Raw genomic sequence first — 25,325 nt, 5'->3', positions numbered from 1 at the left:
TTTAACATCAATCTTAGTTATTTACAACAATCTACCTCTTTGATAATGATCCTTTTCAATCAAATTTCAATAATCTCCCTTTTTAGCATTGATGGCAAACCAAACTGATCAACCAAGTTATCAAAATGCTAACTAGGTTAAAATAGTAAGTCAAATACCAAAAAGAAATTTTTTGCCATTACTATTTTCATCAACTTTCATATCTCCCTCTTTGCTGATACATTGTCTTCTCTTTTTGTTCTACTCCCTCTCTGATCTGCTATCCTGATTTATTTGCTTCTCCTTCTCCCTCTTAGCTATTGTTTCCTTCCCCCTTTCTTTGACTGTTTCATTTTTGATTCTCCCTATACATGTCTAATCAATTTTTTTCTATTTCTCCCTCTTTTTTGTAGCTTACTACTTTGATTAGTTTTGTTATTTCTTTCTTTTCACATTTGATTTTGTAGATTTTATTAGTTTCTATTATTTCTCCCACTTTGACAACAATGCAAAAGACATACTATTTTAGCATCTTGTCATGCAAGTGTAGCATTTGCAGGAACTCCAATTTCTCCCTCTGTCACCTTTCTTGTGACTTGTTTGAAATGTTAGCACATTAGTTACTTCAGGCATAGACCTAAAATAAGTATCCTCTACATCAATTTTATAACATTTCAGCAATCAACTTATTTAATGCAGGACATTCTTATTGTTGCTTAAATAGCCTTGGATAGGGGTATTACCCCTCTAAGATATTCAAATGCATCTTTAGGTAATGGTTTTGTGAAGATGTTAGCAATTTTTTCCTTTGAGTTGACATATTCCATCTTCACTTGCTTGTCTTCCACCAATTCTGTTACATAGTGATACTTAATTGCAATTTGCTTTGTTTTAGCATGCACCACATAATTCTTAGATATGTTGATGGAATTTGTATTACCACAATAAAGTATCATAGGTTCAATCATCTCTTCCTTCATACCTTGCAACCGATGTTTGATCCATACAATATTGGTGCAATTGATAGTGGCAACAACATACTCAACTTAGGCTATGGACTGTGAGGTACAACTTTACTTTTTTCTAGTCCAAGTGATTAACCTTTTACCTAAGAAAAATGCCCCTCTACTGGTTCTTTTTCTGTCATCTATATTGGCTCCCTAGTCTGAATTAGTGTAGGCTTTCAACTCAAACTTTTCACTCCTCTTGTAGTATAAGCCAAAGTCATCTGTTCCTTTTAGGTACCTCATCATTCTTTTTACTGCCATAAGATGATTTTCTCTTAGGTTTGCAAAAAATCTTGCCACTATTTCAACTGATAATGCAATGTCTAGTCTATTATGCACAACATCCTACAACTTTCCAATCATTGATCTGTACGTTGTCTGATTTACTTCAGCTAACTCATCATTTTTGAATAACTTGTGTCCTATTACCATTAGTGTACTAATCAGTTTTGAATCTTCTAAGCCATATATTTTGAGTATCTCCTTGATGTATTTTGATTGAGTCACAAATATGCCATGTTTCAATTGATGTACTTGCAATCCAACAAAGAATTTGATTTCTCCAAGCATTGAAATCTCAAACTCATGTTTCATCTAATCAACAAAATATTTGCATAGTGCATCTTTTCCTCCAAATATTATATCATCAATAAAGATTTTAGATATCAAAATATCTTTGTCTTTTTCTACCTTGATATACAGGTTGATGTTGTCATCTGTTCTCTCAAATCCTATCTTCACTAGATATTTGTAAAGTCTCTCATACCATGCGTTAGGTTCTTGCTTCAAATCATAGAGTGTTTTATGTAGTTTGCAAACCATATTCTTGTTGTTGTCATCAACAAATCCCTCTAGTTGTTCTATGTAGACTTCCTCTTCTAGTATACCATTCAGAACAGAAAACTTTACATCCATTTGATAGACCTTGAAACCTTTGTAGAAAATATATGCAATTAGTGTTCTTACTTCTTCCATCCTTGCAACAACAGAAAATGTTTCCCCATAGTCCAATCCTTCTTCTCGTGCATAACCTTTACAGACTAGTCTAGCCTTATTTCTTGTGATCTCACCATTCTCATCAAGCTTGTTCCTAAACACCCAATTGGTAGCAATCACATTCTTATTAGTTGGTCTTGGAACTAAATTCTAGGTTTTTTTCTTCTCAATCTACTCAATTTCTTCTTCCATAGCTTTCAACCAACTATCATCTTGCAGTGCATCTTTCACTATTTTGGGTTCATTTTTTTCTCGGCAAACATGATTCATTCCTTAGTCTATTTCTTGTCATTGGTCTAGCTTCCTTGTCACCAATGATTTGTCTTGTAGGGTGATTTCTTCTCACATACTTGGATTGTCTTAGTTCTATCTTTGTTTCCATGTTTGGTCTTTCAGCTTTAGAGTCACTGTGCACATCTCTTTCTGGTAATTCAACATCTCTTTCATGTGTACTGATTTCAAAATCAAAATGTGCATTTTCTTCATTCTACAACTTGGATTCTAAATGCAACTTACCATTCATTGGTTGTGACTCAATTGATACTAAATTTTTTTTCTGATTCCCAACTTGATTCACAACTTCTTCTTTAGTAGGCATTCCTTCATAGAAGTACACAAAGGATTTGTATTCTTCTAGTTTCTTAGATTTATCAACTTGGACTTCTGCATGCTCATCAAAATTTACATTTGCACTCTTCACAATTTTGTTAGTGTTAGTATTCAAACACTTATATGCTTTGCTTCTATTAGAGTATCCAAGGAATATGCCTTCATCACTCTTTGCATTAAACTTTCCATTTCTATAATCTTTAAGAATATATCACTTACAACCAAACACTTTGAAATATTTTACATTGGGTGAGTGACCATACCATAATTCAAAAGGTGTGGAATTTGTACCTTTCTTGACTTGTATTGGATTCGAGGTGTAGATAGCAGTACTAACAGGTTCTCTAGTACTTTAAAGCAACATTCTTATCCATCATTAATGTTCTTGAATAGTCTATCACTGATCTATTCCTCCTCTCTACAATGACATTATGTGGTGGAGTTCTAAGTGCTGATGTTTGTCTCTTGATTCCTTTATCATTGCAAAATGTCTCAAATTCTTTTGATGTGAACTCTCCTCCTCTGTCTGATCTTAGGAACTTTAGACTCCTTCTAATTTCTTTCTCAACCTTGGCCAAATACCACTTAAATATTTGAAATGCATCAAATTTTTTCTTTAAGTACATGATAGTCATCATCCCAGAGTAGTAATCCAAAAACAACATTATATATCTATTTCCTTTGTAGTTTTTCACTTCTATTGGGCCACATAAATATGTATGGACTAACTCTAATACTTCTTTGGAAGTGTAGGTTTTTCTTTTGAAACTTGACCTAGTCATCTTTCGTAGCTAACACTATTTGCACATTGTATTGTCAACTTTTTCAGTTTAGGCAAGCCTTTGACTTTCTTCATTTTGCTGATGCTAGTCAAATTATCATAGTTGAGATGACATAGCATTTTATGCCAGAGCTAGGCATCCTCAAATCTTATAGCAAGACAAGTTGCATCCTCCATATCTAGGTAAAATAGATTACTCCTAGTTTGGTCTCCTTTTCCTATCATATTTCCATCAGTGTCATAGATTTTGGTAGCTTTGTTTTCAAACTCTACTTTGTAACCTATATTTCTTAATTGTGACACACTCAGTAGATTGTAGTTCAATCCTTCAACATAATATGCATTATAACATGAAATTTTCTCTATAAGTTTAATGGAAACTTTTCCTTTGATTAGACATGGATCAACATTTCCAAATCTAACACTATTTCCATCATACTAAGTTAAGGTACCGAACTTACTTTTTTCTCTTATCATGTGATGTGAGAATCCACTATCTATGATCCACTTGTTATTTTTGTCCACATAGGTTACTAGTTCTTTTGCCTCATCTTCATCTTACTCATCCTTCATGGCTATACAGACCACCTCATCATCATTTTAATCAGAATCCTCTTCTTCAACAATGTAGCACATTTTACCTTTGTCTCTGTAATCTTTGCTATCATCTTCTATTTTGTTCTTATTCTTGTTTCATTTTTTGTAATTATTTTTCTATGTGCATCTTGTAGCAATATGTTCTACTTCATTGCAATTAAAACAAATGATAGCCAACTTACCTTTGAATTTTCCTTTGCCTCTATGAAATCTTTTTGCCAACAATGCTTCCAATTGTTCTACATCTTCTTCATCTGTGTTGCTATCATTGGATACATATTTTTTCTTTCTTTTCTTCTTCTTTGGTTTCACCTCCTCAGTTTCTTTAAATGTCAGCTTGCCCTTGAAAGTAGATTGAAGATTCTCAAGTTTATAGTTATCAAATATGGACAACTCAAATGTAGTCAGTCTTCCCACTATAACTTCAGGAGTTAGCTTGTTTCCTAGTACACATCTTAACTCTTGGATAGCTAAAAATATAATAGCATAGATGGGGAGCAAGGTTCTTAAGAATTTTCTATTAACGATTTCATCATCTCTAGATGACCATACAAACTTCTTATTGCACTTACTACTTCCTTTATTCTAGAGGCATATTGAGCAATGTTCTCACCTTCCTACATTATCATGTCATCAAACTTTCCTTCGAGGCTTTCTATTTTTTCACTTTGGAAATTTTGATCTCCTCCATAGACATATGTTAGGGATTTCCACATTTTGAATGCAGAGTCACATCCTTTGATGTCATCAAATTCAGCATAGTTGAGGGTAGAGGCAATTTCTAGCATTGCCTGATTGTTCTCCTTCTTTTTATTTAAATGTTTTGTAGCTTAAATCTTTTGTAGTAGGGGCTCCAGCTGGATCAATATGTTCCACTTTGATTGAGGTTTTTGCATGATCACCTATTGATCCAAGGTCCAACTTCATTAAATTTTTTCATCCCGCAAAGTTTTCACTGTTGATATTGGGAACTTCTTTCTTGGAGATCTTGATCTTCCTACTTCTAGTACCTTTAAACTAAATCAGCAGATGGCTCTGATACCAATTGTTAGAAATGCTTTAGAATAATTGAGAAGGGGGCTGAATCAATTATTCAAGGTCCAAATGTCTTAATAAAAATTTTCATTTAAATATAGTGAGCCCATTTAACTAATATTGGGAAATGTTCTCACCTTCCTCCATTATCATGTCATTGAACTTTCCTCCAAGGCTTTCTCCTTTTTCTCTTTGGACATTCTGATCTCCTCCATAGATATATGTTAGGGCTTTCCACATTTTGAATGCAGAGTCACATCCTTTGATGTCATCAAATTCAACATAGGTAAGGGTAGAGGCAATTTCCAGCATTGCCTAATTCTTCTCCTTCTTTTTATTTAAATCTTTTTTAGTAGGGGCTCCAACTGGATCAATATGTTCCACTTTGATTGAGGTTTTTGCTTGATCGCCTATTGATCCAAGATCCAATTTCATTAAATTTTGTCATCCCAAAAAGTTATCACTGTTGATATTGGGAACTTCTCTCTTGGACATCTTGATCTTGCTGCTTCTAGTACCTTTAAACTAAATTAGTAGATGGCTCTAATACCAATGGTTAGAAATACTTTAGAATCACCGAGAAGGGGGCTGAATCAGTTATTCAAGGTCCAAATCTCTTAATAAAACTTTTCACTTAAATATAGTGAGCCCATTTAACTAATCATCCATCCAAGATAAACATTTATTTTCTAAGCAAGTTACTGATAAATCAACATGCAAGAATAACACATGAAAGATCAACACATAACACAGTGATTTACTTGGAAACCCAATTTGGGAAAAACCAACAGTAACATGGTCCTCAATTTTTACTCTTTTGAAGTGATGCCTTGTGAAAGGTCTACCTTGTTAAAAGCTACAACACACTATTGAATGTGACCTGGTTAAAGGATTTCAACCACCCTGTTAGAAGTGGGCTTGTTTAAAGAACTTTAGAACATTCACTTGGAATGCCACCTTGTTAAAGGATTTGCAAATAGTTGTTAAATCAACATAAGTCCATAATATTTTACCCTAATTGATACAATTTCTAAAGAGTAACAATAAGGGCTTTTGACTTGATAAAATTCACAACTTAACTTGTACATTTCATATCTCAATTTAGCTCCCAAAATTGCCTGGCTTTCAATCTCTGCAACTCTAATAGCTTGTCCTCCTTTCAAGCTTTGTCTCCCTGAGTCTCCATGCTTTTTGTGCCAATGCAATCACGTCTATGGTCACTTATTGAAGTAGAGTCTATGTAGTCTATTCATCCCTCTTGATGCCTTCTTCTTGACACTGTTCAACCACTCTTGCTTCTTGACCTATAACTCCTTAAATAGAAGTCTGGAATACTTTTCCTACTCAAATCTTCCTGCTTTTAATTTTAGTTTGAATGGGTTAGGTAAGATTCAATGAATCTACCCCTTATCTTTTTTCTTCTAGAAACATCATGTAGAATCCTCCTAAATTTTCCAAAAAATGGTTTACCTAATATTCTATGCCACCAGCTCATCATCCTTATCTTCCACCTACTTCAGAAAATTCAAGGTAACAAACTTTGTCAACTCAGATCTAGTGAATCTTTGACTTTTCAAATAATGTAGTAGCTCCGCACTATTGAATTTCTAATGCTTGGCACATACTATGTTACTCAACATCAAGTAATTTTTTCTAATGCTTGGCACCTACTATAGATTCACTTAGCATCAACTATGTTTTACTAATGCGCAACACCTATTACTTTGCTTAGTACTTGAAATTGCTTGGCTCCTTCTATATCACTTGGCACACACTAGATTTTTCATTTGCTGGACACTTATTGAAAATCTTCTTGGCATGAACTAGCTTGCTCGACACCCACTAATGAATTTAGTCAAGCTTTGTAGACAACGTTGTTACAACTTATCCTTCTAGAGTTTCTAAGTGTGGCCAACCTCTGTATCTTCAAGTGTATTTTCAATACATCATTTTACCATTTTCTTAACTAATCCTTGTACTTCATTACAAAACCATAACTCAACCTTTCCGTTACATGCTTTTATTACATCTTATTGATTAAATCCTCTTCATCAATCAACTAAGTGATAGTACTTGGATCTTATAAGCAATTGTCATTCTAGCAAATAGCAAGTTTGATATCAATGAAAAAACAATGATTAAAAAAATTCTTTTACATCAATCTTCCTTCTTTGCAACAATCTCCCTCTTTTATAATGATCTTTTTAATCAGATTTCAATATAGAGTTGCTAATGCATTGAGTAGAAGACATTCTTTGTTGACTAAAATGAATGTTGAAGTTCCTGGTTTTGATGAAATGAAAGAGTTGTATGATGTTGATCCTAATTTTTCTAAGGCATGGAGAGAGTGCAGAGCACCAAATTTGATAAATCATGTAAGTAAGTATGATGATTATTTCATTCAAGAAGGTATGTTCTTCAAAGGTATTTAGTTCTGTATTCCTAGAGGTTCTACAAGGTTGAATCTGATTAAGGAAAAGCATAGTGGTGGATTGGCTAGACAATTTGGAATTGATAAGACATTAAGTTTTCTTAAAGAGAAGTATTATTGGCTGCAAATGTATAATGATATTCAAAAATTTATAAAGAGTTGTGGAGTATGTCAAGTTGCAAAAGGAGTGAGTCAAAATATTGGTTTGTATATACCTATTACTATTCCTAAGAAACCTTGTAGTGATATTACTATGGATTTTGTTCTTGGACTGCCTTAGACAGTGAAGGAGTATGATTCCATATTTGTTGTAATGGAAAATTTTTCTAAAATGGCTCATTTCATACCATGTAAGAAGACATCATATGCTGAGCATGTTGCTAAAATTTTCTTCAAAGAGATCGTGAGATTGCATGGATTACCAAGAAGCATTATTTCTGATAGAGATAGTAAGTTTGTTGGTTATTTTTGGAAGACTTTATGGAAGAAGATGGGTGCTGAATTTAAGTTTAGTTCTAAATTCTACCCACAAATAGATGGAAAAATAGAGGTTCTGAATAGAAGCTTGGGTAATTTGCTGAGATGTTTAGTTGGAAATAAGCCAAGTAATTGGAAGATGGTATTGGCACAAGTTGAATTTGCATATAATAATTATGTGAATAGGAGTACAGGAAAGACACCTTTTGAGATTGTTACTAGATTAAATCCTAGAGGAGTATTAGATTTGAGAGATATTGTTGGTGAAGAAAAGAGAAGTGTTGTAGGAGAATAATTTTTTGATTATATGGAGTCTTTGCATAAGGAAGTGAAGTTGAGGATAGAACAAAGTAATCAGAAGTATAGGGAGAATGCTAGTCAGTCTAGGAGACATCATGATTTTCAAGTTGGTGATGAGGTAATGGTTAATCTAAAGAAAGGAAGATTTTCTATTGGAACATACAATAAGCTAGAGATCAAGAAGTTTGGACCATGTAAGATCTTGAAATTTTTTTATAGTGGAGATACTTATGAAGTAGAGTTACCTGATGACTATATCTCCTATATTCAATGTTGCTAATTTATACAAGTGTCATGACTTAGATGATGAAGTTTTTGTATTAGAAGACTATCCAGAGAATAAAATTGAAGAAGTTGAATAGGTATTGGATCAGAGAATTGGTAAGAGCACAAGAGGAAAAGATTATTATGAATATCTAGTGAAGTGGAAGAATAGACCCATGGAAGATGCTTCATGGATTTCTCAATCTAAGTTTGATTCAGCTCAAGTTGTGACATCTTAATGATTTAGGAGAATAATTTTGTCCAACCCTAGTTTTCTAATGTAGGAGCATGCTAGGTTATATTGCTATCCTAAATGTTTTGAGTTTTTATCTTGCTCTTGAAACTAGGTTCTGTTGAAACTATGTTTTCTGGTTTCTAGGTGCCTGTTGTAGACCATGTAACTAATTTTCCATTATGAATGTGATGGAGCTCAAATTTTCTTGCAAAATTTTGACCTCCATTTAAGTAATAATACCAAATTTTCAAGGGGATAAAGTATTGTCATATAAAGACTATGAAGTTATACATTTTCTTGTACTTGAATGGTGTGCATTTAATGAGAGGTCAATGAAAGTTAGAAAAAGAACATAAGTGATAACTATGCCTTCTAGCATGTTTGAATCTAATTACTAACTATAGAATACATTATGGGTATTTCATTTCCCACATTAGAACATGAGATACATAGATCAAAGTATGATACAATTAAAGAACAATGCCACACTGATATGCATGTGTATGGTTTAGAGAATTTATACTTCCAATGCATACTTCAAAAGGCAGATTCTTCAAATGCCAATGCACAGATCTCCATTCAAGAACTCTTCCAGTGTTATCTATCAAAATATATCTTAGGCCTGCACTATTCACTCTAGATAATGCCTAGCCTCAGTAATCTTGTCGCCACTTCCTAATGACTGAACTTCATTGAGTTTCAGGGTGGATAATCATGATGATACACTACATGTGATCATATAAAGAGATTGTGAACTTGTCCCACTTATCATTTTTTAATGTAACATGAAGAAAAAGAAAGTAGGAGACCATACCAAAGGATACCAAGTGCAAGTACTTTCAAATGTGTAAAACACCACAAGGACAAACTACATAGATGGGGACAGAATCTTGGTTTCTACCTAATGGTGGCAAAGATTATTAATACCAAAAGTCAAACTCAGAAGCTATCTAATATGCTAATTTAATGGTGAGATTATGAAATACAATGGAGAGATTATTTCTAGTGAATTGGTAGGCATGTTATTCGAAAGTCTAAAGATTAAAAGATGGCAGACACAAAGGCACTAGTTATTTCTTTACCCAAGACCATGCTAAGACTTGCTAAGCATAACACTGAAAATCAAATTTCCAAGTTGCTTGCATTTGAATACCACAAAGGAAGTGATTTTGGCTATAGAATAATCGCCAGCAAAAGTAAGCATGTTGGAATACTCTAAGGAATCTACATCAATGATAAAAAATAAATTATGTGTGTGTAAGTCTGATAACTCTAGCAGTTGCATCGAGTGTTCAAGATGACTAGTGAAAGTATCACGACTTCCAAAAGATCACCATAATATTCAAACATGGGCATCCTGTGCAATCGCAGTGCTAATTAGTTTACATGTTGGTTTAGAGTCATACACAAATATGGAGATTTGTATTCAATGCCTAAGAGGAAAGTAATAGACAAACAGAAAAAGCTTTTTTAAAAGATTAAATTAAAATTAGTAAAAGTCCTAGTTATGACTATGTTAGGGAAGGATTATTTAAATAAAGAGGTGCAATTAGGCAAGATAAAAGTCACGACTTTAGAGCAATATAGGATATAAATATGAGTTTATTATTTTAGATAAGACATGGTAATATTCACATTCAAACATTCGCATCTACTTTAAAAGGAGCATTTTTATATTTATACTTTTGTAAGGAGGAATAAGGGCTAATTATGATTTTGTAATATAAAGTCCATTATTTTACTTTTAATAAAATAAAATGTCTTGTGTTTATCTTTAATGACATGGAGATTTAAACTGCAGGAGAATCATCCTTAATAATTATATTTTAGAACTCTATATATGATTTTGATATCGGATAAGTGGACATGATCAATTAGCATTTTAGATTTGATCATCATTGGTGTTGTGAAATATTGAATTGTTTTCATACCTCTATCCAGTTTGTCTCCCTGCAGAGTTAAAATTCAATCTAGACTAATTTAAGATTGCATTATAATTGGTCTATCATATCTGGATTATTAAAATTGTTGGTAGTATAAGTGCATTGAACATTATGAAGTTGTATGTGAAAGTTCGTCAAAGATGACTCTATCGCTCAGATTAACAAAGCACTGGTCTTTTGTTATTAAAGTCAAAAAATCTATATATATTCTTTTTGCAAGCATTAAATTCATTATTAACAAAATTTATACAAAATATTCAATTATCAAATATTCAGCATCTAGTTTTAGTTTTGTCAAGTTTGAGGACCTTGCCAATCGAAGAACTCCAAGTTTAATTTCACTATAGAAAAACCTTGAACCAAATAGTCAGCATTTTGAGGTAAAGGTTAACCCACCTGAGTATAGCAGAGCCTAAAGTGTAGGAGAATCAAGAAGTATTCTTGTTTGTTGGCCAGAACTGATTGAGAAGTCCTATCAGAGAAGTGGCAGGCTCTTGGATTTCCAATTTATGATTTTGGGAACCAATAGAATATAGGTCTACACACATTAGGGATTCAAGGGGTCCTAGAGTACTATCTATTTTCCAAAATGCAAGCCCTAACTCCTTATAGTTTTGGAGATATGGAAATTCTCCTAGAACGTCGCTTGCTAGCAGTTCTAAATGATAGTTTCATGTGCCTGACTTTCAAAATAGATATGCACTTTTCCTTAAAGAATCAGACCTTGTACACTTAAGGGGTTGTAGAGGACTAGATATCTATCCATGGTTTGAAGTGTGATTTATAAGTCAATCGGAGCTAGGAGATATCACAGTTTTTCCCAAACACCAATTTCAGGATAGTTAATTGCTGATGTAGGTTGACTTGTGTATTTAATTTTGGTTTATTTTAATTTAATATTTATTGAGAGATGACTTGTAGCTTCTCCATGTTCTAGAATGATATATAAGCCATTTTTGCTAGTATAAATAGAGTGTTTAGGCTTAGAGCTAAGCAATTAGGAGTTTAGGCAGTTCTGAAGAGGATTGCAAAGCAGAACTGGAAAGTGTGAATTTTCTATTAGATCTTTGAATGTGAATGTATTTGGCCCTAATGTAGAAGGCCTTATAGCTAGGCATGTATGAATATATTTTGATGAATCAATAAAATTATTTCACTCTTCTGAGTCCTCCTTTGGTTGTTGTGTTTTGTGTTTGCTTCCATTGTGTTAACTCTTGTAGGGTAGTTCAGAGAGTTGGATGTGCCATTGGCCCTAGTTTTTCCCATCCTTCCTTTCATCAAAACTAACATTTTTATGTATGATTATGTAATGCTCTACCCAGAGATACTTGGAACAAGGATTCAATACAAGCCAAGATAAAAAAATAAAATTAAAACAAGTATGGATGTACATGACACTCAACATATGAGGATCACAAAGATCACAATGGAAGACTTAACCACAATACCAACTACCAACAAATATCCAAATGTCACTATGAAACTTACACACACAAGTAGAGAAATGAAGACCAAAGACAAAAATAGAACAAAAATCTTTGATCTTTTAAAGCATGGTAAATTAAACAAACCCAAAGGGTCTTTAAAACACAAAATTGTGTTCCCCAAAAACCAATTGAGATGTCCCCTATTTTTTGTGTGAGGACAATAAATGACAAAATTTTGCATGAGGAAGTGTAGCATGCCACATGAGAAACTACCTTTCACATGAGGAAATGGACTAAATGACATGAGGAAGTACTTGGCCCAATAGCCAAAACACCCATAACTGGTGTGCAATTTTGCATAAGAAAGTACTAAGAATTGCATGAGAAAACTTAGCAGACCATGTGAACTTTTGCACTCTCACATGAGAATGTGCAATTTCGTGCAAGGATCCAAAGCACCAAGCCAAAAAAAATTAAGTTAAAAAGATAAGAAATGAATTTCCTCCACATCGAGGAGAATTAGATCCACAAATTGAGGCATAGACACTCAAACACTAAAGTGCAAAATGGAAACTACAATAACCATCTAAAATATAGTAGTAAAATATCATACTGAAAGTAATATCACAATGTACAAGAATAACCAAACTCATGTGCAATTCCTCCTAACCATAATAGCATCATGAGATCTTGAAGGTCCTAGCCATCCCTTGTGCATAACATCCCAAACTACCAACTATATAATCGGAGCTATCTTATAAGGACATCACTACTAAAGCATAATAATATCATAAGAATAGGAAATCTAATGTGCTAAACCAATAAGCAATAGAACCTCCAACTAAGTAGATAACATCATCTAATCATATGCTAAACATAAAAATAAGGGAACGTGTCAAATAAACTAACATCATCTAAACATGATATCCAAGCATTCCAATGAAAGAATAAATCACAAGAAAGCATACTCCATAACCTAAAGTACCAAGTAAAAACATCTAGCAATAGTTGCACTAGGACAATAGACTATCTTTATACACTAGCCCCCAGTAATTGTATCGGTAGCTATGCCTCCCAACTACATGAAACCTGTAGGTCCACTCTCACCATACTGATGGAGATAATGATCCAATCACAAATACACATAAAGCACAATGTATGTGGCTAACACTCACACCACATAGTAATGATGATTGAAACCAAGATTATGAGATAATGCAAGAACTACAGGTCCTGGTTAGACACTCAATGGGTTACTATATAGGAGCTAACATCATGGAGAGTCACTTGGTATCGAAAAGCCCAAGCTCAGATCATGTAGCTCAACTCCCCAATAGAAGGCTCTCATACTAAGTATTTTATTATCTTAAGTTTTATTACCACCCGGTGTTTTATTTAGTTATCACTTACTTAAAGCTTATGCATGCCAACCCTCAATAAATATTCACCAAGCTATGTAAGTAGAAGCTCCCCCCATATGCTACCCTACCCTACCCATGCTCATCTAATGATGAGTTCCTATAGGCATGCATATTCCCAACCCAACCCCAAATGATCATACTTCTATATAACCATGGAATATTGGGTGTCTCAAGTCACCTGACAAATGTATGTGCACATACTTGTGTGTGGCACACCACCATCACAAAGATCAAAACATAAGGACTCGAAGGGAACACAAGAAAAATATCACTCAACCAAAAATACACTCAGGAGGACGGATGTGGCATGCATTCCAATGCAACATAAAAGTTAAACAATGGTCCAACTGACATCCAAATGGATGATCCAGGTCCACGACCAACATCATGCCAAGAAAACCTGAGAAAATAGAGTGGCACACAAAATGAGGTAAAAACCCCTAAACTAGAAAACTTTGAAATAAAAACCCATTTGATCTTAATGCACAAAAGCCTCAAAAATCTAATAAAATTTGGATTTAGATACTGTATGCAAAAATGGCCAGCATAATGGTGCAAACCCCAAACCCTCATCCCAAAAACTAGGAAAACATTCATGCCTAACCAACTGGGCAGAACCAACAAAAAAAAATAGAGAGGAACAGTAATTCTCAGCCTCCAAACAAATAGCTACTAGAAACAAAACTAGAAATGGAGTTGAAACATGAAAACAAAAGATCCCTAACTTGATAACCAAAAGAGCGAAAATAAAAAATAGCCAGGTAAAGTAAATAATATGCAGATATAGTTGAAAATGATAGAAAACCAAGGTCTCCCCAAGATAGATCCAACGAGTTCATCCTCACGAAGATCCCATGCCTGTAGCTCTCACAAAAAACAAAAAACCAATTCTTTAGAAAAAGATTTCAAAAAAAGCTCCCAATTTTCCAAATTGCAAAAGTGAGAAGCGAGGATTTAAATTCCTCTTTCAATACTTATTCACTTTTTGAGTGAATAATCAATTAGGGTAAATAGCCATTTAGACTAGCTAGACTCCAAATTGACCCAAACAAAAATAGGCTATTCTAAGTACCTAGAATTCGTCTAGAGAAAGCTGCCAGAAATTAAAAATCAAATAAATAAAGGTCGAAAACCCAAAATCATAGAAATTTCCTTAACAACTTTCGCAACAATGTGAACCTTTAAATGCACAGACACTTTTGTAGGTCTAGTCATATAATCCAAATGAGTCTTAATTTAACAAATAACGAGAGGGTTTAATTTAAACATTTTAAAAGATACGTCAACCATACAGGGATGACATTGGTTAAATGAATAGTTGAGTCACTAATTTTGTGTGCCATTTCTAGGGATATAAATCTTGCACACTAAAACACATGATCAAGTGCAATTGCATAGAATATTATAGCCAAATCAATAAATGCATTAAATGCCTAATTTTACTTCTCAATTATACTAAAATAATCCATTTACATTACTCACTTTGACATAAAACATAACATAAAGAAAGAATGAAGTAAATATTCATAACATAAAATCCATCACATAATAGAATCAGAGATATGTCCAAATACCAAATAACTAGATATCATCATAGAGCTATTGTCATCTCAAAATGGCATCAATATGCAAATATGATAAACTAAAAAATATAGCAATATAGCATCTATTATACTGAAATCAAAGTATAGCATCCGACCCTTAGGTCATCTCAAATGAAACATAACAAGAGTATTAAGTATCTCTTGAATCATAATATTACAAGGTTCAGACTACAAACATGAGGAGCACTACAAATTGGATCTCACCTAAGAAAAAAATACCACTTAACAAATGAAAAAGTGGAGGCTTGAAGAGAATGAGAGAGATTAAAATAATAATATTTCCCACAAGTGTAGAAACAAGGATAAAGGGGACCTGTTATACTACTCACAAAGTGTACTACACTATGCATAACAAAGATCCCCCAAGGAGTAGGAAAACAATGTTGCATAGTTTGGACCAACATAATAAAGGCTTATATATTAATTCAAAAATTTACTATTGACATTAAGCTCATTAGAAGATGATATACAAAAAATATCATTATCAATGAGTTGTTTGATTGTGTAATATAAACTTTTATAGTTATCCTTAGAGTGGTCATGATATCTATGATACATGAAAAGAGGACGAGTCATAAAATGTTGAATGCATTTAATTTAGTGTTGATGTCTAGTAATAACCTTAGCACAAAGAAGTTTAGGAAAATTATCTCTTCATTAAATATGAATGCAAGAGAAATTTTAGAATATGAGGGAGAGGGTGTGGATAAAGATGTCTAGGAAGAATGAAATGTTCATTGTGTAAATTTTTTCTTAGTATATGAAAATAAATAAATATCTAGGTACATGTGCATATTTTTTTTTTTTGAGGTTGTGTTTTCTTCATATAAATCTTTTTGTAATTCCTTTTTTACCAATAATAAGATATATTGACAAAGCATTGTTTGATAAATAAAGAAAAAGTATTTATTCCTATTTTATTTGTTGTTGCTATTTCTTTTCTTTATGATTGATTGTATCATCTGGCTAATAGATATGGGGTTCAATTTTTTAATCCACATTTGGATAGAAAAACACTCAAATAATTGAAGCTTAAATATAGATGCTCCAACTACTTTAATTGAAACAAGTCTCTAGAAAATATACCATTAAATATTCTACCCCAATAGTCTTTTTTATTCTCCACATGATTGACGAGATGAAGATTGACAACATTTTGAGTTGATAGATTTGCATTCCTCTCACATATCCCCCCCCCTCCCCCCCCATGCATAACACTTAAAGCCTTGACATGAACACAATAGAGGTGCATAAGATATTGTTGTTGGAAATATAGGAGTAACTGAGAGTGGGGGTGAATTAGTTACCACTAAAATAAATCTGAAATCCCTTAGATGTCAACAATAAACGTTAGATTGAGAAAATTGATTACTATTGATGCTTGGTAAACAAACAGAAAAATGTTGTAACTCGATAAATGTAGAGTGTGAATTACTTTTAGCAAATCTTAAAACATTAAAGTAATTAACTTGCGAGCATAGGAGAAATAACATGAACACATGAGACACTGGGATTTAACATGAAAACCCAATTTGGGAAAAACCACCAATGTAACTAGTTACTATTTTTTATTCTTCTGAAGTGAGCCCTATTAGGACCCAACCCTATTAAAGGTTAAAAAACACATTGATATGTGTGACATTGTTAAAGGATTTAATCACCTTGTTAGGAGTGACCTTGCAAAAGGTCTTAAAACAATTCAATGGAATTGCCACCATGTTAGAGGATTTACAACTGCCTATTAAATGAACTCTATTAAGATATTTTAGATCACTGCTACAATGGTTAGAGAGTAACAATGAAATGACCTGATTGTGATTCAACTAAATTACTAAATCTAGATCTCTTTTTTGCTTAAACTTGATCCTTCTTGATCGAATATTACTTTTCTACTCCACAAGGATACCTACTTATCCTTCAAGTTTGCTCCCTCTCTTTTCTTTTCAATTCAAATCAACACACTTGCACACACTAGAAATCTCAACTTGACCTTTTATTTATACCTTCCAGATTGTCAATTCAGACCAAATTCAAATTACAATAATCAATATTCATCACCATAGTTAGCTAGAATCAATACATAAAGTAATTAAGCTTCATATGCCAAAACAAAAAAAATCCTTTCAAAGTCGACCCTGCTTGGTAGAAACTAACTTTGGAATGATTCTCTATGTTAACCAATAGAAGCTCGATTAACACTATGAACTTGCAAAAATGCTTTGGCAACCGAGTGAACCTAGTGAATACTAACTCTGTCCAACTTTCCCTTTTTTAATCAAGTGAGATCGGCTAACACTCTTTTCTGCCTTAATTCCTTCATTGCCCAAGTGAGCTCGATAGGCACTATCATCTATTCAAAGTAAACTTGTGAACAATTAGTAGACAAGGAAAACTATTTTCACTGACTAAGTGAACTCAGTAAGCATTGTCTATCAATCTATATGACATTTGTGTAACATCAAGGAAAAAACACAATTAATCAATTGTATCCAACAATCTCCCTCTTTGGCATTGATGGCAACACAACATGTCATAGCATATTGAAATTTTGAAAACAAAACTCCCTTTGACAAAAAATTTCTCCCTCTTTGATTTTACACAAGAACTTCTGCTTTATGTTGTATTCTCCTTTGCATACCTTATTTGCAAACTTCTCCCTCTATAAAATCTTAGAAAGATAAAGATATGACAATAAAATTCTCCCTCTTTGACAACATATTCCAAAGACAACACATGCCAAATTTGTATTATCGTACCTTGAGTATTAATTCATATTCAATATTTTCTTGATTATGCTACATCAATTGATTGATCTTTAACTTGGTTCTAGTTGATGCATTAGTAAAATTTAGTTAGTGAGCTTTGGATAGGTGAATGATGCCTAGCTTACCTCTTAGATACAAGAATGCATCCTTAGGTAATGGCTTGGTGAATATGTCTGAATTTGTTCTTTTGCATGGACACATTCCAATTTGATTTCATTTCCTTGCACCAGTTCTCTTACAAACTAATATTTTATAGCAAAGTGCTTTGTTTTGGATTACATCACTAGGTTCTTTGATATGTTAATTGCACTGGTGTTCTCAAAATTTCATTGTGATATAACATGTTGTGTTTCCATCAATGCCAAAGAGGGAGATTGTTGGATACAATTGATTAATTGTGTGTTGTCTTTGATGTTACACAAATGTTATATCAATTGATAGATATTGCTTACTGGGCTCACTTGGTCAGTGAAGATAGTTTTCCTTATCTACCAAGCATTCAAAAGTTCACTCTAAATAGATGATAGTGTCTACCGAGCTCACTTGGGCATCGAAGGAATTTAGGCAAAAAATAGTGTTAACTAAGCTCACTCAGTTAACAAAGGAAAAGTTGGATAGAGTTAGTATTCATCGAGTTCACTCGATTGACAAAGGATTTTTGCAAGTTCGTAGTGTTAACCAAGCTTTTGTTGGTTAACATAGAGAATCATTCCAAAGTTAGTTTCTACCGAGTAGGGTCAGCTAGTTTCTACCGAGTAGGCTCAGCTTTCAAAGGATTCTTCTTATTTTGGCATATGAAGCTTAATTACTTTATGTATTGATTCTGGCCAACTATGATGATGAATATTGGCTATTGTAATTTGGATTTGACCTAACTTGACAATCTGAAAGGTATAAATAAAAGGTCAAGTTGAGATTTCTAGTGTGTGTGCTAATGTGTTGATTGGATTAAAAGGAAAAGAGAGGGAGTGAACTTGAAGGATAAGCAAGTATCCTTATAGAGTAGAAAATTAATATTCAATCAAAAAGGATCAAGTATAAGCAAAAAAGAGATATGGATTTAGCAATTTAGTTGCATCAGAATCAGGTCATTTCATTGTTACTCTCTAACCATTGTAGCAATGATCTAAAATCTCTTAACATAGTTGGTTTAATAGCCAGTTGTAAATCCTCTAACAAGGTGGCAATTCCATTGAATTGTTTTAAGACCTCTAGAAAGGCCACTCCTAGCAGGGTGATTAAATCCCCTAATAGGGTCACACCTAATAGTGTGTAATGTAACCTTTAACAAGGTTGGCTCTTAACATGACTCACTTCAGAAGAGTGAAAAACAATAACTAGTTGCATTGGTGGTTTTTCCCAAATTGAGTTTCCACATTAAATAATGGTGTCTCGTGTGTTCATGTTAATTCTCTTATGCTTGCAAGTTAATTATTGTTAATGTTTTAAGATCTACTAAAAGTAATTCACACTCTACATTTACTGAGTTACAGCATTTTCTATTTGTTTACCAAGCATTAGCAATAATCAGTTTTCTCAATCTAATGTTTATTGTTGACATCTAAGTGATCTGGGATTTATTTTAGTGGTAACTAATCCACACCACCCCTACCCTCTTAGTTACTCATTCTATATTTCCAACAATTGTAAGTAATTCTTGAAAGAAACAAGAGCATCTCTTTCAGGTAGCATAGTATTACCATTTATCATTTTAGGACCTCATATGACCTCCTTCTCCTAAAAATGAGAAGTTCAAGACCCCATAGGAATCCATCTATAGAAACTTTAGTATGTAGCAAATTTTGAGATTATGATGAGCCAAATAATTATTCAAACTGACAATGAAAATTATAACCTTTGAGTTTTAAGTAATGTCAAGTAGATATTGAATGAATTGTTTACATAATTTGAGAAAAGGTAATAGTAAATTTCTTAGAAAATTTAATATAATTATAAGATATTTCAATAAAATGCTATTAACTTTTTAAAAAAAATGAAAGCATGCATTATTATTTTTAGTATCTTGAGTCTAGGTTATCTTTAAAATCTTGATATATATTAAGGAAATATGAGAAAAGTGGAAAAATGTTTTTAAGAAAATAATTATTTATGATCTTTTCTTACAATTGAACATTATATTTAAAATGTGAGTAATGATGAGTGATTTCATAATTGAATATATGCTTTTATTAATAAAATTGTATGCATATAGAAAAAGCTATACTAACCCAATAAAATTATAACACATAATATATTATATTGTGAAAGTCTTAAGAGTGACCTAAACAAACTATTTTCAAAAAAGTCATCATAAAAAAATTGAGGTAACAAAAATATACAAAGACTTGTTTTAATGATTAAATTAGAAAGAGTTGGATTGACACTCTCAAATTAAATTTTAGTGTAATTTAAACATAAAACTTAGTAATATTTAGAAGATAGAAATAAATATCTATTACTTAAATTGACTTATTTTTTATTTGAAGAAAGTATATATATTTAACTTTTTTATCAAATATTTACATATATCAAAAAAAATATTAGTACTAGGATTTTAATATTAATATTTCTTAAATATACGATATGTCATTTTGGTAATAATGTTTGATAAAATAACTTTAGAGATACTCCCATATTCTTTTAGTATTAATATTTGCAAACATAATTAAAACAAATAACTTCTACTAATTTTATTTTATGAGCATAATGCCAATATTATTTTATCTTGTCTTCAAGGTATGTGCAACATATGGTTTTGTTCTCTTGGGATATCTTTAATCCTCATTAACACACATATTCTTGAATAATTCAAAAAATTGAATTGAAATATTTAAACAATTCACTTATTGAATGCATGTTCTAAGAATAGGTGGACAATTTTATTTTACTTAAATGAAATAAATCACTATAAAAACATATTCATGAAAATACTAAATTGAATATTTGTACTTCTATAATGAATACAAATACCTAATATTTTAATTTAAAATTTCAAACCATAAAAATTGTCCTTGTATTTTATTGATGACCTACTCATAAAATTATAATAAAAGTAACGAATTAACTTAGAATTTAGTTAATGTTCTATAAGACATCAAATTTGTCTACTTATAATAAAATTACAAGGTAAACTCATTACAATGAGAATATTTCAGGATAATGATTTTACAATTTTTTACTATATCATTACCTATTGATCAATCCACTCAATAAACTGATTGCAATCTCATCTAACGCATGAATGAATCTTCTCCTCCAATGCCTTTTTGTAGCCAAGATTCCAAAAAATCCCCAAAATCCAATGGAAACACTTGTCATCCACTCCATATACCAATGCCATGGAATGTCTCCTCCCTCATTATTGTCATTCTCAAGAAGAGGGGTTTGTATACTATAATTTGGCATCCCTCCACATCTCCATGATTTGTTGTTAATTGGGAATCCACAAAGATCATGTTTCCCAATGAAAAATGTGGAATTGAATGTATTGAATTGTCTTCCTTCTGGTATTCTTCCACAAAGACTATTGTTGGCTACAATGAAAAAACTTAAATAGGAAACTTGTAACATTTCATTTGGAATCCTTCCTTTTAGTTTATTATTTGAAAGATCAAGTGACTCTAATTCTGCAAGTAATCCAAAACTACTTGGAATCTCTCCTGTAAGTCTATTATTTGATAAGTTCAATGTGTGGAGACTTTTAAGATTCCCCATTATTGAAGGAATGTTGCATGATAGATTATTTATAGATAGATCAATGCAAGTTATAAGTAACATCACTAAACTAACATACACCATTTCTAATCCTTTGTTGAACACTTGGATCTCTTCTTTGTAATAGTAGGAGCCACCATCATTGTCATGTGAGTTTCCCATTGTAGAATTCCTCATACTTTTCAATGCTACCAATTGTTGTGGGATAGAACCTATCAAATAATTTTGTGAAATATCAAAAACATGGAGACTTGATAGATTGCTTAATTGTTGTGGAATATTTCCTTCAAACTTGTTAGACCTCAAAACAAGTATCATCAATTCAAAGAATTGACCCAACCAAGATGGTATATTCCCAGAAAAATGATTATTAGCCAAATCTAAAATTTGTACGCTAGAATAGTTCTTAAGGCTTGATGGCAAGTTTACCTTTAACATATTGTCCTTGAGGTGAACTGAACTGATTTCACTTAGCATTCCCATATGATATGGTATATGTCCCATTAATCTTGTATTTGCTAGGTTTAATCTTGTTAAACTAGAACAATTAATTATGCTTGATGGTATTTTACCAAATAATTTATTGTTCGAGAGGCCTAAAACCTCCACATATTGTAGAAGGCCAATTGAAGAAGGTATATCACCACTTAGATCATTAGGTGAAAGTGACAAAAACTGAATGGATGGTAGAAGATTGCCAATATCCATTAGAATAACTCCTATGAATCTATTCTGAGACAAGTCTAATAAATCCATGTTTAATGTTGGCATTGGAGAAAAAGGGAGAGGACCTTGGAGCATATTACTTCGCAAATCAACACTATGAAAGCCTTTTACAGTCAAGCTTGAGGGAACTTGTCCTTGAAAGTTATTGTATGACAAGTTAAGATATTCCAATGCAGGAAGCACCCCTAACCAATCTAGAATATTTCCATATAGACTATTATTGGAGAGATCCAATCTAGACAATCTATATTGTGTGGAAATGAATGGTGGAATTATGCCCCCAATACTACATGAGGCTAAGCGTAAGGAATCAAGGTAAATTGTGGGTATCCAATTTGGTTCAATCTTGATAGCCAATCCATTGTAGGATATATCAAGTTCGAAAAGATTTGTCATTTTGTTAAAAGAACTAAGAGAAATGATTCCTTGAAGATTGTTTGAAGATAGGGCAATGGACGTGAGACTATGAAGACTTGCAATTGAAATGGGAATGCTCCCATTTAGTTGATTAGAGGAAAGATCTAGATACACCAAGGAGGAAAGACTATCCAACTTATAAGGTATATTTCCACTTAGAACATTGGAGGATAGGTCTAATCCTACCAAAGAGGAAAGATTACCTAACTTAGAAGGTATATTTCCACTCAAAGAATTCCAAGAAAGATCTAAGTTCACCAAAGAGGGAAGGCTACCCAACATAGAAGGTATATTTCCACCCAATATATTTCTATCAAGGTCTAAAGTAGACAAAGATGGAATTTGACCAAGTGATGGTGGAATCTCTCCATTCAATGAGCTATCATATAAAACCAAATTTTGCAGGGTGGAGAGATTTTCAATGGGAGGAATAGGACCTTCCATATTTTCCATATTTGTCAATCTAAGATAGATGAGAGAGGTGATATTTCCAATACAAGGTGTCATACTTCCTTTTATATTAGACCCTAAAAGAAAAAGGACATTGAGTTGAGACCATTCCCCAGATATATAATATTTGACTTAGATTTCCACTGATTAAGTTTTCTCCCCCTAATACAAGCTCTTTGAGAGAAGGTAGGTGAGAGAGACTCAAGGGAAATGAACCGCTTAATAGTGGACTTTCGGACAACCAAAGTGAAACCAAAGTAGTCATATTTCCTAACCACAATGGTACTAGTCCTTCAAAGTTTTTGAAACCCAAGTGGAGGTCGGTAAGGAATGATAGGTTTTGGATAGCATTGGGAATGTGCCCTGAAAGCATGCATTCTAAAAGGTGGAGTTGCTAGAGATTATGTAGATGAGAAAGGGGTGCTTCCAATTGCTTTCCTGCAATATTCAACACTACTCCACTAAGGGACAAATATTTCAATTTCTGCAACTTTTTCGTCCACACTAAACCGGCACTCCATACTTCCCCACCACTAACATATACATCTGTTCCAAAATCATACACGTCTGCAACAGATAGGTCCAAAATTTCCAACTGAGAGAGATTTCCCAATTGGTAGGGAATTGTACCATTTAACCCAGCCCTGGACAAGTTGAGATACTCTAAACTCTGCAAGGAAGCAAAACCCTCTGATATTTCACCTTCAAAATCATTCAAGCTCAAATCTAGATGTCTCAAAATAAACCTACACATGTAAACAACAATGATAACCACTCAAATTTCTATAAGAGGAAGCTTAAATGGTGATGACAGGCTGCTTCGTAAAAAATACCTTTTGGAATTGTACCATTGAACTCGTTGTCGCACATGTCAAGATAAGCTAAGTTGTGCAAGGAAGCAAACTGATTTGGTATTTCACCTTCAAACCAATTGAAGCTCAAATCCAGATGTCTCAATTCTTTCAGGACAAATAGACCTACATGTTAAACAACAACAAAAAATCTACTCAAATTAAAGTAAGGGAAAGCAGTTTAAAACAGCAAATATGAAAGATTGTTTCGTTAAACATACCTTTAGGTAGAACACCCCCAAAATAATTGAAGCTTAGATCTAGATGCTCCAACTATTCTAAATGGAACAAATCTCTAGCAATTCTGCTACTAAATTGGCTAACCCAATAATCTTCCAAATTCTCCACATGATTGGCAAGACGGAGTTTGACAACATATGATGTGTTGGAGCTGCATTCCACTCCCCGCCATTCACAGCAATTAAAGCCTTGCCATGAATGCAATAAAGGTGAAGGATGTAACTGGCTTTTGAAATCAAGAAGAGCATCTCTTTCGTGTGGCAGGCACAGTATTGTATTGCCATTTATCATCTGTGAATAGCATGAGAATGCGATTAAACATTAGCATATTGCAACGGAGGAACGATCCATGGCAAGAATGCAGATAGCTATCTACCAAAGGTTTAATGCATACAGCTTGAACAATGGTAAGAAGAGTGAGTAATGAGGAAGGGAGAATGGGGTTAAATAAGGGAGACGGGATGAAGTTAGTGAAGGAGAACAAGTCAACATGACGGTGGACACGGGAAAGTGAATTTAACACGGCAATCGTGATATGGATACGAAAATGAATGCAGCAATCAAATCAAAGGTTGTTGAAGACGGGAAAAAAATCCCACGTTTCCTTTTAACTTAGCTCGGGAAAATAATCAGAAGCAAGTTTTATCTTGATGTACAAATCGTAGTTTATAGGGCATCTTATATATGATAAAATGTACATATTTATGTCTCTTAATTTATTTATTTTTTATGAAATATGTTTAATTATTAATTTAAAAAAGTTTAATACATAATCAAAACTAAAATGTTTGGAAGATTATCATCAATATTCTAGTTATATCTTTTTGTTTAATTCTAGTGTTATTATTGTGGTTTTTCTCATTTGTTGTTATTAGTATTCTTTAAGTTTTATGTTTTGTTCTTGTCATATGAAGTCTAATTTACTTGCTAGCTAGTGCCATACATTATTCAATGCACTTTTTTCCTTCTAATATTTAGTCATACAACATCTAGCTTGTATCTATTTGTGTTCTTTTAACCTTCAAAATTCCTTATATAACTACCATTTCCCAAAAA

General features: G+C 32.8%; 1 protein-coding gene and 1 pseudogene across 2 annotated transcripts; both read right to left on the bottom strand.

Annotated features, from left to right (window-relative positions):
- Nucleotides 1–20,912: 20,912 nt before the first annotated feature.
- Nucleotides 20,913–23,235, bottom strand: LOC149549534 (uncharacterized). The gene has a single exon (XM_089792891.1). It carries the CDS (start codon nucleotides 23,233–23,235, stop codon nucleotides 21,058–21,060), a length of 2,178 nt encoding a protein of 725 aa, XP_089649017.1. The 3' UTR covers nucleotides 20,913–21,057.
- LOC149549533 (receptor-like protein EIX1) lies at nucleotides 20,971–24,620 on the bottom strand (annotated as a pseudogene). Its single transcript, XR_016354111.1, has 3 exons — nucleotides 24,251–24,620; nucleotides 24,012–24,155; nucleotides 20,971–23,924 (listed from the first exon to the last, which is right to left on the bottom strand). The product of XR_016354111.1 is annotated as a receptor-like protein EIX1 (transcript).
- Between the last annotated feature and the right edge of the window lie 705 nt (nucleotides 24,621–25,325).

Source organism: Cupressus sempervirens, chromosome 7 (assembly GCF_028749045.1).
Source record: "Cupressus sempervirens isolate cs-2001-9-10 chromosome 7, ASM2874904v1, whole genome shotgun sequence".
Classification (NCBI taxonomy): domain Eukaryota; kingdom Viridiplantae; phylum Streptophyta; class Pinopsida; order Cupressales; family Cupressaceae; genus Cupressus; species Cupressus sempervirens.
The sequence above is the reverse complement of the archived record's forward strand: the minus strand, read 5'-3'. Positions and strand labels throughout refer to the sequence as shown.

Excerpts from the sequence above, each read along its gene's own strand:
- LOC149549534 (XM_089792891.1), bottom strand. The coding sequence starts at position 23,235 with ATGACACCTTGTATTGGAAATATCACCTCTCTCATCTATCTTAGATTG.